The sequence below is a fragment of the Haematobia irritans genome, chromosome 1, assembly GCF_050003625.1.
Source record: "Haematobia irritans isolate KBUSLIRL chromosome 1, ASM5000362v1, whole genome shotgun sequence".
Classification (NCBI taxonomy): Eukaryota; Metazoa; Arthropoda; class Insecta; order Diptera; family Muscidae; genus Haematobia; species Haematobia irritans.
Window position 1 is genome coordinate 246,448,457 of NC_134397.1, and position 16,618 is coordinate 246,465,074.

The 16,618-nt window shown below is 27.4% G+C and overlaps 1 protein-coding gene across 7 annotated transcripts in view; it reads right to left on the reverse strand.

Annotated features, from left to right (window-relative positions):
* LOC142242560 (uncharacterized) overlaps window positions 1-16,618 on the reverse strand; it is a 122,494-nt gene that overhangs the window by 92,090 nt on the left and 13,786 nt on the right. For 6 of the 7 annotated variants that reach the window (XR_012724223.1, XR_012724218.1, XM_075314341.1 and 3 more), the window contains exon 2: window positions 13,929-14,285. Coding sequence is in view for 5 of the 7 variants with exons in the window: in XM_075314341.1 (XP_075170456.1) it covers window positions 13,929-14,015 (87 nt within the window). In the remaining 2 variants the exon portion in view is untranslated. Of the gene's footprint in view, window positions 1-13,928; window positions 14,311-16,618 lie in introns of those variants that run through there. The other variant, XM_075314239.1, reaches the window with a different exon arrangement.

Sequence of the window (16,618 nt, forward strand, 5' to 3'; positions counted from 1 at the left end):
AAAAAATTTCTTAAGCATTAGTTAGCATTGACTTATTTGTACGGTCGTAGAAAAGTACATATACCCAAATTTAGTTTATTAATATTTTCAAACACCCTTGAAATAAAGAAAATGTCATTGATCTGGAAAATGAAAGTTTAACAACGAACTTTTTTTTTTTGAGTAGATTTATTTCAATGACAGTTCATTTTATGTTTTTACAAGCCAGCAATTGCATTTTGATCTATTTCATTCAGAAATAAAGTTTTACGTGATGGAATTCAAGCGTGATAGTGTGAATGCTTTTATTTGCCTGCAAAACTACAAGTGACTATCGTTACAGTCCTCCAGCATTTAAATGTGAATAAAGTTTTTGTTTCACGTCCCATTGCTCGTTAACGTGATACTGGCAGTATTGCATCGTATCCAAAAAGCGGACGCAAAAAACGATAACAAAAACAGAAATAATTTGTTGAAATAAAGGACAAATTTGATCGAAATCCACGCCTTTGTGATAGAAACACGATTACCACAGTTGGTAGAATTCTAACAAAAATAGTAGATTTTTTACTGTGTGATAGATTGTTGGAATTATTGATGTTCTTGCAGATATTGCAAAATATTTTGACTAAATTTTCTATAGAAATAAAATTTTGACAATAATTTTTTATAGAAATAAAATTTTGCACAAATTTTCTATAGAAATAAAATTTTGCAAATATTTTCTGTAGAACTAAAATTTTTACAAAATTTCCGAAGAAACAAAATTTTGACAAAATTTCCAATAGGAATAAAATTTTGACAAAATTTCCAATAAAAATAAAATTTTGACAACATTTCGTATAGAAAAAAAATGACAAAATTTCCTATAGAAATAAAATGTTGACGTATTTTGCAAAAATTTTCTAAAAAAATAAAATTTTGCAAAAATTTTCTATAAAAATATAATTTTGCAAAAAAATTCTATAGAAATAACATTTGTTTAGTTTTGTTAGTTGACCTTTGGAATTTTACAATTTTGGGATTATTTGTTTGGCTTGAAGTCATGGACTAATGAAAAATGCTGGTGTTAATGTTTTTCATTACTTTTTATTGAAATATTGCTGTTCTCGGATATTTCGATACACCATCGGTGATCATCTTCAGCGAGATATTATCTATAAATTGTAATAATTTAAATATTTTACAATATTAACTTTAACAACGTTTTGAAACAAATAAAAATAACTTTTTGCGAAAATTTTCTACAGAAATAAAATTTTGCAAAAACAATCTATAGAAATAAAGTTTTGCAAAAAATTTCTATAGAAATAAAATTTTATGAACAATTTCTATAGATTTGAAATTTTGTAAACATTTTCTAGAGATATACAATTTTGAAAAAATTTTCTATAGAAATAAAATTTTGACAAAATTTCCAATGGAAATAAAATTTTGACAAAATTTAGTATAGAAACTAAATTTGACAAAATTTAGTATAGAAATAAAATTTTGACAAAATTTCGTACAGAAAAAAAAAATTGACAAAATTTCCTATAGAAATAAAATTTTGATATATTTTGCAAAAATTTTCTATAAAAATAAAATTTTGCAAAAATTTTCTATAGAAATAACATTTTGCGAAAATTTTCTACAGAAATAAAATTTTGCAAAAAATTTATATAGAAATACAATTTTGTAAAAAAATTCTATAGAATAAAATTGTATGAATATTTTCTATAGATATGAAATTTTGTAAACATTTTCTAGAGATATACAATTTTGCAAAAATTTTCTATAGAAATAAGATTTTGACAAAATTTCCAAAAGAAAAAAATTTTGAAAATATTGCCAATAGAAATAAAATTTTGACAACATTTCGTATAGAAAATTGACAAAATTTCTTATAGAAATAAAATGTTGACACATTTTGCAAAAATTTCCAAAAAGAAAAAAAGCAAAAATTTTCTATGGAAATAAAAAATTGTTAAAATTTTCTATGGAAATAAAAAATTGTTAAAATTTTCTATGGAAATAAAATTTTGCAAAAATTTTCTATAGAAACAAAATTTTGCAACAATTTTTGATAGAAATAAAATTTTGCAAACAATTTTTTATAGAAACAAAATTTTGCAAAAATTTCTAATAGAAATAACGTTTTGACAAAATTTCGTAGAGAAAAAATTTTTTGACAAAATTTCGTATAGAAAAAAAATTTGACAAAATTTCTTATATAAATAAAATTTTGACATATTTTGCAAAATGTTTTCTATAGAAAAAAAATTTGCAAAAATTTTCTTTGAAATAAAATTTTGTAAAAATTTTCTAAAGAAAGAAAATCTTGCGAAAATTTTCTGTAGAAATAAAATTTTGCAAAAATTTCCAATAGAAATAAAATTTTGACAAAATTTCCAATGGAAATAAAATTTTGACAAAATTTCGTAGAGAAAAAAATTGACAACATTTCGTATAGAAAAAAATTTGACAAAATTTCTTATATAAATCAAATTTTGACACATTTTGCAAAAATTTTCTGTAGAAAAAAAATTTGCAACAATTTTCTTTGAAATAAAATTTTGTAAAAATGTTCTAAAGAAAGAAAATTTTGCGAAAATTTTCTATAGAAATAAAATTTTGCAAAAATTTCCAATAGAAATAAAATTTTGACAAAATTTCCAATATAAATAAAATGTTGACATATTTTTCTATAAAAATAAAATTTTGCAAAAATTTGCTATAGAAATAAAATTTTGGCAAAATTTTCTAGAGAAATAAAATTTTGCAAAATTTTTCTTTACAAATAAAAATTTCACAAAATTTCCTATGGAAATAAAATTTTGGCATATTTTGCAAAAATTTTCTATAGAAATAAAATTTTGCAAAAATGTTCTAAAGAAACAAAATTTTGCGAAAAATTTCTATAGAAATAAAATTTTGACAAAATTTCCAATAGAAACAAAATTTAGACAAAATTTCGTATAGAAAAAAAATTTGACAAAATTTCCCATAGAAATAAAATTTTGACATATTTTGCAAAAATTTTCTATAGAAATAAAATTTTGTCATATTTTAGCTTTTTTAATGTGTGGTAGATTGTTAGAATTATTAATGTCCTGGCAGATTTTGCTAAATAGTTTGCCTAAATTTTCTATAGAAATAAAATTTTGACAATAATTTTTTTATAGAAATAAAATTTTGCACAAATTTTCTATAGAAATAAAATTTTGCAAATATTTTCTATAGAAATAAAATTTTGATGGAATTTTGCAAATATTTTCTGTAGAAATAGAATTTTGCAAATATTTTCTGTAGCAAGAAAATTTTGACAAAATATTTTATAGAAATAAAATTTTGACAAAATTTCGTATAGAAAAAAAAATTTTGACAAAATTTCCTATAGAAAAAAAAAATTGACAAAATTTCCCATAGAAATAAAATTTTGACATATTTTGCAAAAATTTTCTATAGAAAAAAAAATTTGCAAAAACTTTCTATAGAAAAAATCTTTTGCAAAAACTTTCTATAGAAAAAATCTTTTGCAAAAATTTTCTATAGAAGTAAAATTTTGCAAAATTTTTCTATAGAATAAAATTTTTTAAACATTTTCTATGGAAATAAAATTTTATAAACGATTTCTATAAATATAACATTGTGCAAAAAATTTTCTATAGAAATAAAATTTTGACAAAATTTTCTATAGAAATAAAATTTTGACAAAATTTTCTATAGAAATAAAATTTTGACAAAATTTCCTATAGATATATTTTGCAAAAAATTTCAAAAGATTTCTATAGAAATAAAATCTTGACAAAATTTTCTATAGAAATACAATTTTGCAAAATTGTTCTATAGAAATAAAAACTATTAAACATTTTCTATCGAAAAAAAAAAATTGCAAAAAATTGTCTATAGAAATACAATTTTGCAAAAGTTTTCTGTGGCAATACAATTCTGACAGCATTTCCAATAAAATAATATTTTGACAAAATTTCGTAAAAAAAAATTATGACAAAATTTCCTATATACATGAAATTTTTGTATATTTTGCAAAAATTTTCTATAGAAATAAAATTTTGTAAACATTTTCTAGATATATAAAATTTTCAAAAGTTTTTTATAGAAATAAAAATTTTTATAGAAATAAAATTTTGCAAAAATTTTCTATAGAAATAAAATTTTAACAAAATTTTCTTGAGATATAAAATTTTGACTGCATGACAAAATTCCGTATAGAAAAAATAATTGTGACAAAATTTCCTATAGAAATAAAATTTTTACATATTTTGCAAAAGCTTTCTATACACTCAAAAAAAAAAGTGAACTCTCTATTTCACTAAAGCCAATTTAACTTTATTTTAGTTCACGGAATTATTATGTTTGGAGAAAGTTACCTTTACTCTAATAATTGTTTGCATATGTTAGTAAAATTAACTAAAAAACGGGAATTATACATAAATTAAGCATAAAGATATACTAAATTCGTATTTCTCACAAAATAGTTTATTATTTCTTTAAATTTGTAAATTTTACTACTACTAAAGACATTCTTGCAATTTTCAACTCCAATTTTTTCCTTCAAACTAAAAATTTTTCTTTAACAAGTGAAAAAACTTAATTATGTCTAATAAATTTTCTTGAATTTGTCGAAAAGAATGTACTTATTTTTATGACATCGTCGTGATGCTAGTGTTTGTAATACTGTTTAGTTAAAATTTTCTAAACATAGTAAAAATTTTCTAAAATTAATCATTTCCTGGTGGGTTCACTGTTTTTTCAGTGTAAAAATAAAATTTTAACAAAATTTTCTATATAAATAAAATTTTGACAAAATTTTCAATAGAAATAACATTTTGGCAAAATGTTCAATAGAAATAAAATTTTGACAAAATTTTCTATAATTTTTTTATTTTTAAAAATTTTAAGTTTTGTGTTACATCATACTATCAAAGTCCATTGTGAGTACGCCAAGTTTAGTTTCACAAAAATAAGTAAAAAATTGTTCGATAAAGTATGTAAAATATATTAAGCATACTTATTTTTTTCATTTGTTAGAGTAAATTTCGTTCAAAATTGTAGAAAATTCTTTAGTGCTATACGAAGTTCAAAATGGGCGCATTTTTGGTAAAATTTATAAATTTTATGAAATTCTGTACAATTTTGTGGGAGACACGAATTTAGTAATCGCTTCATTTCTGTATAGACTAAAGTCAAGGAAACTTTCTAAAAACACAGAAATTCGATAAACTAAAATAGGATTAAATTAAATTGGCTTAGTTCCTTAGAGGGTTCACTTTTTTTTTTTTTGAGTTGTTTATGTTTTTTATTTTTTTAATAATTAACAAATTAAAATAAAATTAATAGTGATCATTTTATAATGGCCATATTTTAAATTCTATTTATTTGTCGATTTGGTTTGTGATCTAAATTTTTACATTAGGTTAGGTTAGGTTAGGTGGCAGCCCGATGTATCAGGCTTACTTAGACTACACGCTCACAAAAATCGCTTCTGTATCATATACTCCCAAACATATTTTGCTTCAAGCATATACATTTTTGGGTATTGCCCAAACATTTATATGTTTGATCTCTTCCAATATATAATATGTTTGAAAGCATATTGGTCTAAACAATATATGTTTGGGTAGTCTAAGTTCCAAACATTTTGTATTTTTGCATCCAAATTCAATAATGTTGTCTTCCAAAAAACAATATGTTATTATGTGAACATATAATATGTTTGGAGGCATTTTGCACACAGAAATATTATATGCTTAAAAAAAATTCTCCCAAACAATATTGTGCTCAAAATTTTATTTATTTATTTATATATTTACAATCATAATTAATTATGAAAAAAAAAGGTAATATAGGTGCTAACAACATAGGTTTTCGACCTGAATGCTCAACATTTTGTTTCTGCCCAATTGTATATTCCCCCACATCTTTCTCACTTCCACGAGACTTTTTAGTTCTTAGCACCTTTTTCTGTAATACAAACATTGTAGAAGAAATTATTCAATTGTATGATTTTTTTTATTTTAATTTTACCTTTTGCCGGACGGGGATTCGAACAGCGGACCACACAGTTTGTAAGGATCAAAGAAGTAGCTGATCAATTGCCCAAGGGAAAATAAAATGTTAATTTTGTAATAACAAGCAACAACCACCAACTTAATTCAATATCGCTCCCTGGTAAATAGCGCTCCAAGCTACTAAACACATATATGTTTATAGGCCATTTCTAAATTAATATATGTTTGCATCCAAGCATATTATATTTACAAACATTTTATGTCCCAAACATAATATGTTCTAACATATTAACATATATGTCCCAAACATGTTATGCTAGTTTATGAACATTATATGCTTGCACTCAAAAATATTGTGTTTAAAAATTTGTGTTCCAAACATATAATGTTTATAGCCAAACATATGAAAAACAGTCTTTTTTATCCGTGTATTCAGTCCATTGTGATACCACATTGGTGAACTTCTCTTACATTGGATTTATTTACAATTTAAAATGCAGTAGATGGTCTAAACAAAGTTCTTTCAAACATCCCAACAAAAAGTTAAAATTATACTATCATGTATTTGAATGAATGAATACTAAAGTCTAAAATTTTCCAAAGTTAGCCCTATCTTTATAACACAACTTTTTCCCTTTCACAATGGATCAGAAAATGTTTTCCACAATCACTTTCCTTTTTGTTTAGCATACAATATTTTGGTTTATCATGATGTATTATTTCTATTATTCCATTAATAAACATTTCCCTCTACTTATCTATTTTGGGTAATAATAACCTAAACATTTGGAAAGTTTCCAATAAATGTGCTTAGCCACTCTCAAATGAAAACTCCCTTTTTTTCTCTCTCTTCAAAGCATTTCCTCTATCAACTGACCATTGTTACAATTGAATTGAATCTGGAGTAAATATGTGACCTAGAAGATAAAAACCCTAATAAGCATTTCCATAGATTGAATGTTATTCCATAAAAGACGAAGACATTTGTGGCGGTTTCTTTCAAAACGGCATCATTACTTACGCGGCATCATTGGTTTTATTGGCTCAATAGAGTATGGCCCTCTGCTGACACAGTCAATAGATGTTGAAAAGTAACCTAGAGGAGAAGGTTTCTAGAATATTTTAACGTAAATGTATTTGACAGCAATACGATGGATAATGTTGCTACTGCTATTGCCGGTGAAGAGTCATTACATTTTCTGTGGCCATGACTTTGTTTTGTTAGAAACATTTCTGTGCATATGAGTGTGTGTGTTTGTTTGACTTAACTCAGCTGTGCTTGAGAAAGTGACATTAATGCGGTGATTAACCGTAAAAATGAGTACACGATGAACAATGGTAAAAACAACAGCAACAACAATGGCTTTACATCAACAATAACAGCAATAGCCACTGTTCGTTCTGGCAACTAACATAAACAATGACACAGTCTGTATACAGAAATAGCCCTCATTGCAACAACAACAATAACAGTAATGTTAGTCTCATATGTGAGAGTTAGTCTATTTAGAGAATCTTTATCTCAATGGCCACTCAAAAAACTAACATTGCTATGAGAAAAAACCATCATTGGGCTGTAGTATAAGTGAATACTTAAAAAAAAACTGAAAAAGTTGGTTAATCAAATATTGAAAAACAACAATACCTTTATTGATATCATGAAGTTACAATAATAATAATACTTGTCTATTTGAATTTTGTTGTTGTTGTGTTTTCTTTATTGTTGTCAGTAAGTACAGATATATTTGTTTGTCCACATACAAAAAGATGCTTTCAAAGATTTTCTTCAATCACACAATTTTACAAAAGCCTCAATGTCTAATGATGTCGCTTTGGCCTAGTGGGAAGTTTTTATTTAATGCTTAATTTGTTGTTTTATGGCTATTCTTTAGTACTTTCAATTTTCTTTTTTTTGTGTGTTTTGTCTCTCTGCTGCATCTTCCCCCTCTACACATCATTATTCTTTCTTAATTACTTGTCGGTTTGAATTTACCCCAACAAATTCCTTTATTAAGGGAAATTAAGAAAGTAAATTGGTCAGTTGTGCGGTTATTAGAGTGGGTAGATTAAAAAGGCTAATCAAAAAAAAAATATATATAAAATAAAATTGTATATTATAAAATAAATTCAATAATAATATAACCAACAAGAATATATAGTGGGTCTTGGGGAAATTCTGAGTCGATCTAGCGATGTCCATATCGATCCATAACAGAGCTGTATTCTTTTTATGTTAAATTAAAACTGTGCTTGATATTATCGTGATTGAAGACATTTCAATTAAAAAATTAATTGGATTAACTAATTTAATTATTGAATCAGATATTTTTTGTGTTTATGAACCAACTTTCAAATTAAAAGGCAATGATAAAGAAGCTTTAGATACCTTGCTACCTGCAATTGTTACCACAGTAATCGAGTAATTCGGTTGTGTATCAGTATTTCCAGAGGAAATTTTCGGTTTACCCTACAAGGACAAAAAAATTTTCCTACTTTCTCCTACAATATTTTTCGATAAATTGAAACGAAATTTACAAAACAAAAATGGTTCTATGTCCTTTATTATCTTAAAACATATAAGAATACAACTTATTTTACGTAAAAATAAGTTTGTATTACACCCACGGTTGCCACAGTTGGTAGATTTCTACCAAATATAGTAGATTTTTTTTTTCTGTTTGGTAGATTGTTATAATTCATGATATTTTGGTAGATCATATCTCTATAGAAATAAAAAATTGGAAAAAGTATATACATATATTGTAAGGGCCGATGTTGAATGTGAACCACACCTAAACGCCAAGTTTTTTTCCGAATTTTATTTGACATTTCTCTATTTCAGACTTACTCAATTTGAACCATGGACGTCGTGAATGGGCAGAATGGTTCCAAGAAATGGCAACAGTGGATGATCAATTTTCGAAGAAAATCATCTTCAGTGATGAGGCACATTTTCACCTCAGTGTATTCGTCAATAAACAGAATTGCCGCATTTGGGCGAATGAGAATCCAAGAGTGATTGTCGAAAACCAATACACGCACAAAGAGTGACTGTTTAGTGCGGTTTATGGGCTGGCGGCATCATCCGGCCGTATTTTTTCCTAAATGAGGCCGGTCAGGCAGTTACTGTGAATGGTGTTCGCTATCGTGAGATGATAACGAACTTTTTATGGCCCGAATTGGAAGATATGGATGTGGACGATATGTGGTTTCAGCAGGACGGTGCCACTTGCCACACAGCTAACGAAACAATGGCTCTTTTGCGCAACAAATTCAATGGCCGTGTTATCTCACGTAATGGCGATGTCAATTGGCCTCTTTGGGGTTATTTGAAAGAAAAGGTGTACGTCGATAAGCCAGCAACAATTCAAGAGCTAAAGGATGAGATAATTCGGCACATTAACGGCATAGAAACTCCATTATGCTTCAGCGTCATCGAAAATTTGGACCATCGGATGAAGGTGTACCACCGAGGTCGCGGCGCTTATTTGGCCGATATTTTGTTCCATACATAATTGAGTAATACAATATATCATAATAAAATAAAAGTACAATAATTTCCTAAATAGTTTGTGTTTTATTCAAAATCAACATCGGCCCTTGAAATTTTAACAACCCTTTAAAAATAAAATTTTGGAAAAAAAACTTTTATAAAAAAAATTGAAATGTTTCTATAGAAATACAATTTTGAAAAAATTTTCTATAGAAATACAATTTTGAAAAAATTTTATGTAGAAATCAAATTTAGACAAAATTTTATGAAGAAATAAAATTTTGACAAAATTTTATAAAGAAATACAATTTTGACAAATTTTTCTATATTTTATATATATTTTATATAGAAATAAATGTTTGACAACATTTTCTATACAAATAAAATTTTGACAATATTTTACGTAGAAATAAAAGTTTGACAAATAAGTTTCTATAGAAATAAAATTTTGACAAAATTTTCTATAGAAATAAAATTTTGACAAAATTTTCTATAGAAATAAAAGTTTGACAAAATTTTATACAGAAATAAAAGTTTGACAAAATTTTCTATAGAAATAAAATTTTGACAAAATTTTCTATAGAAATAAAATTTTGACAAAATTTTCTACAGAAATACAATTTTCGACAAAATTTTCTATAAAAATAAAATTTTATTGTTGTTTTTGATCTCAGCTTAAAGCCATGCATTGACTAAACTACAAGTGTAGCTTAACCAACAGAGGAAAAGTATGCTTGTCAAATTTATTTGGGCAAAGCCCTATAGACTGCAAGATGGTTGGATGTACAGCTGTTTCGGAATTACCACATTCCTCATCAGCATCCTCTACTTGCAGCAAAACTATCAACCAATTATCAGAATAAATTCTGGTAATTCAATCAACCCAAAGTGAACTGCACCTGAACCTTCCGAAAAAAGGTTTGATAGTCGGCTACTGCCTAAACAAATTTGCAAGCATATCTCTTTTCCTTTGCCAAACTCAAATCATCGATTTGAATGTAGTTAGCTGGGTTTGTTTATGAGCGTGCGATTTGAAGAGAAGCCAACAATAACAAACAAAACGAATGAAGATAGAGGAAGCACGTTCAAAAACAAACCCAGCCAACTACATTCAAATCGATGATTTGAGTTTGGCAAAGGAAAAGAGATATGCTTGCAAATTTGTTTAGGCAGTAGCCGATTATCAAACCTTTTTTCGGAAGGTTCTGGTGCAGTTCACTTTAGGTTGAGTGAATTACCAGAATTTATTCTGATAATTGGTTGATAGTTTTGCTGCAAGTAGAGGATGCTGATGAGGAATGTGGTAATTCCGAAACAGCTGTACATCCAACCATCTTGCAATCTATAGGGCTTTGCCCAAACAAATTTGACAAGCATACTTTTCCTCTGTTGGTTAAGCTACACTTGTAGTTTAGTCAATGCATGGCTTTAAGCTGAGATCAACAACAACAGTAACGATTGAAGAGAAGCCAACAGTAACAAACAAAACGAAAATAAAATTTTGACAAAATTTTCTATAGAAATAAATCTTTCGACAAAATTTTCTATAGAAATAAATCTTTCGACAAAATTTTCTATAGAAATAAAATTTTGATAAAATTTGCTATAGAAATAAAATTTTGATAAAATTTTCTATAGAAATTTCTATAGAAATAAAATTTTGATAAAATTTTCTATATAAATAAAATTTTGATAACATTATCTAGAGAAATAAAATTTTGATAAAATTTTCTATAGAAATAAAATTTTTATAAAATTTTCTATAGAAATAAAATTTTGACAAAATTTTCTATAGAAATAAAATTTTGACAAAATTTTCTATAGAAATAAAAGTTTGACAAAATTTTATACAGAAATAAAAGTTTGACAAAATTTTCTATAGAAATAAAATTTTTATAAAATTTTAAATAGAAATAAAATTTTGACAAAATTTGATATAGAAATGCAATTGTGACAAAATTTTTTATACACAAATGAAATTTTGTCAAAATATAAATAAAATTTTAACACAAATTTCTATAGAAATAACATTTTGACAAAATAAAATTTTGACATTTTTTTTGACAAAATTTTCTATAGAAATAAAATTTTGACAAAATTTTCTATAGAAATACAATTTTGACAAAATTTTTACACAGATAAAAGTTTGACAAAATATAAATAAAATTTTTAACAAAATTTTCTATAGAAAAAAATTCTGACAAAAATGTCTATAGAACTAACATTTTGACAAAATTGTCTATAGAAATAAAATTTTGACCATTTTTTTAACAATATTTTGTTTTGACAAAATTTTCTATAGAAATAAAATTTTGACAAAATTTTCTATAGAAATAAAATGTTGACAAAATTTAATATAGAAATACAATTTTGACAAAATTTTTTACACAAATAAAATTTTTACAAAATATTAATAAAATTTTCGACAAAATTTTCTATAGAAATTAAATTTTGACAATTTTTTTAACTATTTTTTTTTTGACAAAATTTTCTATAGAAATAAAATTTTGTTAAATTTTTCCATAGAAATAAAATTTTGACAAAATTTTCTACAGGAATAAAATTTTGACAAAATCTTCTATAGAACTAAAATTTTGATAAAATTTTCTATAGAAATAAAAGTTTGACAAAATTTTCTACAGGAATAAAATTTTGACAAAATTTTCTATAGAAATATTTGTTTGGTAGATTTGTGGTAAGATTTTTTCTAATTTCCTCCTCTAGAGCAACCAAAATATAAAAATTATTAAAAATTGTGTTGAGTGAAAAAGTCCCCTACGTCCCTACAAGACGCAAAATATTGGAAAAAAACTACATGCTTCTGGCAACACTGCTGTGGATGACAATCTTAGCGGATGTTTGTACGTAATCTATGTTGGAGGATATATAAAATTAGGTCTGTCCAATTTATTCGGCTTGGACATACGTTTATTCGACTTTTCATAGCCAAGATGTACTAACTTGACTTTCGAGCAAAAATGCAAGTACCAATGTTTTGTTATCTACTTTGATAGAGGAGGGGATTTCATTGCGAGAGTATATTTTAGAAGACATTTTGGAAAAGGCTTGTCCTTCCTTTTGGGCCTGGTCAGCCCCGTTCAAAAGAAAACCGTTTTTGGAGACAATACTGGTCAATCAACGAAAACCAGAGAAAGTTGCCAAGAAAGACAAAGCCTCTCAATGTATTTTATCACTATACTCGTATGTGTCCCAAGCATTACAACCTCTACACAATTCTTATGTTATGATCACACTGGGCAAATATTTGACAGAAATCAGACGAATTCTTTGTCACCACAGTAAGACCAGCAAAGATGCTCAGCTTATATTGGATATATTATATTACAATAGGAGTATTTTCCATGAGCGGTATCCAGATATTTCGAAAGTGCTTCAGTAAAATAGTTTGACACTCATTTTGGGAAAATATTTGCGTAGTGTGGCCATACCCTTAGCTTTAGTTCTCACTTTTGCCCATTTATTTTTTTTAAGAAAATTCATTTTAAAAGCAGGACATCGATTGATTGATTTCCACCATCTATATGATTTATGTGGAATTTTAAATGTATCAAAAGTCGATCCCTCATATTCCGATATTCGATATCACAAATCGTAAAAATGTATTTTTCTTATACCAAAAAAATAAAGATACCCTAGGGCATATATCCGTTTTCAATTTGGATTTCTCATTACAGATAAAAATCACATTGGACTGAATAGTCTAAGTGAGCCTGAAAATAAATCAAGCTGCCACTTTAAACACTTTAACCTATTACAGATCAAAATATTCCCAAATTGCAAGTGTATATGGTTTAGGGTTAACAAGATATCTCTAAAGGTATCTCTATAAGGCATAAGAATATCTTGCAGATTACAAAACGTCTACTTTTTTTCCAGTAATCAGATTTTTCATATTTATATTACAGGTAAAATCCAAAATTGTACAAGATATCTCGAAATTTTCTTAGAGGTATATCCCTTTGTCAAATAATATAAAAAAAATAAGTAGAACAGCCATTTCGTACAGTCTTCTTTCCGTGTATAACTATCTCAACTTCTATACTCAGTCGAACTCAATGAACTTCTCCGCAGTTATTCGTGTTTTGTTTTTTAACCCTCTCTAATATATCACCATCAATGATAATATCCCTTCTTGTTTCTAAGACAATTTGGAATCGAGTGATAATTGAGGAAATAGTTGTATTACTCTGTACACTCAATATTACTTTCCATCATTTCAAGTCAATTGTTTTCTTTAATGTCTTAAATTGTCTTGTTGTTGTTTTCTAGAAAAAGGGGGAGAAAGCATGTGAAAATGTAATTTTTGTGTATGGTATGAAAAATAAAAACTTCCCAAAAATAACAACAAAGAGCAGAAAGACCAAAAAATACAAAAATAACAGACCAAAAATGAAGAAGAAACAATCATAATAGCTTTAACTTACCTTATTCACTAGTAATATTGTGGCCAATAATAGTTGCAGCTGCAACGATAGCCATCGCGTTCTCTTTCCAGTGTTATTGTGCTGCATTATGCTGCCGTTACTGCTGCTGCTGCAGGTTTGTTGCTTAAGTCTTTTGTTTTGGTTTCTATTGGTGGGTTACAGTTTCGATTTTTTCTCTTGTTTTTTTTTTTTTTTTTGAGAATAAAATCCACCAAAAAATGCACTAAAACTTTACGCTATAGATTAGAATTTGATGTTATGGTAATAATGTTGTACTTGTTAATGGTAGATAGTTGTTGTTGTTGTTTTTTTTTATTGGATGGACGTTGTATGTTGGCGTTTAATTACTGCAGTAGACTAAAATTAAATTTACAATTTTTAGATGTCTATACTATAGAGATAGATAAACAAAAAAAAAACAAAACAAAAAAATAACAACAATATAATTAAGCCAAACATATATATGCATAAAATAAAACTTTTGGCATAGAAATATATCTATTTATCTAACGTCATGTGTCTGTCTGTCTGTCAACTTCAATGTTTCTAAATTTCCTATGCTTGTGTGGAGGATATAGTACATTTTATCTGTAATTACGTATTCAATTCATGCACTTCTTTTCCCAGTGGTATAAAAATATTCCATTGCCGCAAAAGTGTGACGAAGTGGTCGCCTATTTGCCACCATTCATACTTTTGACGGGTGAAGTGGTATGCTCATTTACTCCTACCTCCTTTCATAGTCACTGGTAGATACTTCTTACAGGAGCGGGTGGTATCCCTAATTCGGCAGCTAAATTGCTACCTCATAGTACTGCACAAAACCATTTTTTTTCTACGACAAACTTCGACCTCGTAATAACTCCTCACCACCTTTCGTGAGCTTATTCCCTACCGCAATGTGGACCGTCATTTCCTAAGGCTGGCTTTTCAATTTCTCTCTTTTGTATGAATAGTTGGGATATGGTTCTAACGCGAATGAGTTACGAAATTGTCAATTGTCTTGTATATACCATTTATAGGAGGATGTGGTATCCCTTATTCGGGGGTATAACGCGGCGGAATTTAAAAGAAAACCCTTTTAGAGTGGCATTTCCCTACCTCTTTGTCAACGAATCATCAAAAAATATCTACAAAATTGAGCATAGGCATTTCAATGAATCATAATGCAGACACGTTCATTCGAGTTTTGTATTTCATGTTAAGTAAAATTCTTAAGGCTTTATCAGATCTAACGTTGGCCGAACGTTCCGATTTTATTTTTGAGACTTCTACCATATGATTGGTATATAACATTTTGTTGAAAAAATATCGGTTCAGGAATCTTGGTATAAACCGGTGGAAGCAAAATCATCATATTTAGCCCTGGATTTGGTTCGTATACTCTCCAGTTAGTTTTGCATTTTATATCTGACATCCACCACATTTTTAATTTCTTATTTTATGGCTCAGTAAGTACCGCCTTCGAATCTGGGATAAGTAGGGCGACTTTTTTAAATGTTATATAAAAATCATTCAAATAAAAGTAGTGTTTACGACGCATAATGCGGTAACGAAATGGGGTTACCCACATGTCGTCTACAATGGACGGCCGCTATGGCCACCAATTAAGGGTACCACTAGGAGATAAAAAGGGTAGGTGGTACCGTAGGTGGACCCTGGTAAGCGTGCTGACTGATATCTAAATTTATTAAACAGAATATTGTGTTACCATAGTAACCACAAGTAAATAAACATTTTCAGACATTTTAGTTAATTTTATGTTGTTTAGAAGAATAGTCGAGGATTTTCCCTTTTTAATTGCGTTGAAATTGTAATTAGAATTTAATTGTTAATGGAAGGTAAGTATGTTGCTTCTTTGAAACAAAAACAATTTTAGGGATCTTTCTAACTTTAAATCTAGGCTCCAGAGAAGACGACGTGGATGCATTAAAAAGAATGTTCCCGATAAATACAGAAGAAAAGCTACGGGAAGTTAACGAATCAATATTGGCAGAAAATAGACAAGAATATGTTAGTATCTTCCGGAAAGCCGGAAGAGGAATTGCGGAAAGCAATACAGCTGCAAAAGAAGCGTCACTTTAAAAGTATTTCGATTTCAAAAATAAATAAAAATTTGCCACAATGCCCTAAATAATATATTCGTAAATATTTGATTAGCATAAGATTTTATTTTAGGTTTTGTTTTCTTTTTTTAATTTTTCTTTCTATAATACACTGGATTGAATTTTTGTTTTGTTATGTATACATAGTTTTTTTGTTGTTTTTTATATATGTTTGTTACTTTACTACTTTACTTTAATTTGAATTAATTTCGTATTATTTTAATCTTTTAACTAAATATATAAACAAAAAATATAAATGTATATATAAACTAAACAATGAAAATATAATTTTATAAATGGGCGGTAAAAGAAAACGGTTAATACGAGGGCTAAATGGCGATACCCCTGTGGTATCTACTAAGAGCTACCATCACATGTGGTGCCTACAATAGACAGGTGCCTTGGGCACCAATGTGCGGTACCACTATGAGCTGAACGGAGTAGGTGCCGCCGTAGGTGGTCCCCCGTAAACGATGTGGGATCGATAGACCCCTTCCTAGGACAAGCCCATGTTAAATTCGCCACCCAAATGCATGTAAAAGGTATTGTGTAGGACCAGGGGTAGTGCCTAAAGGGCTAGCGAAT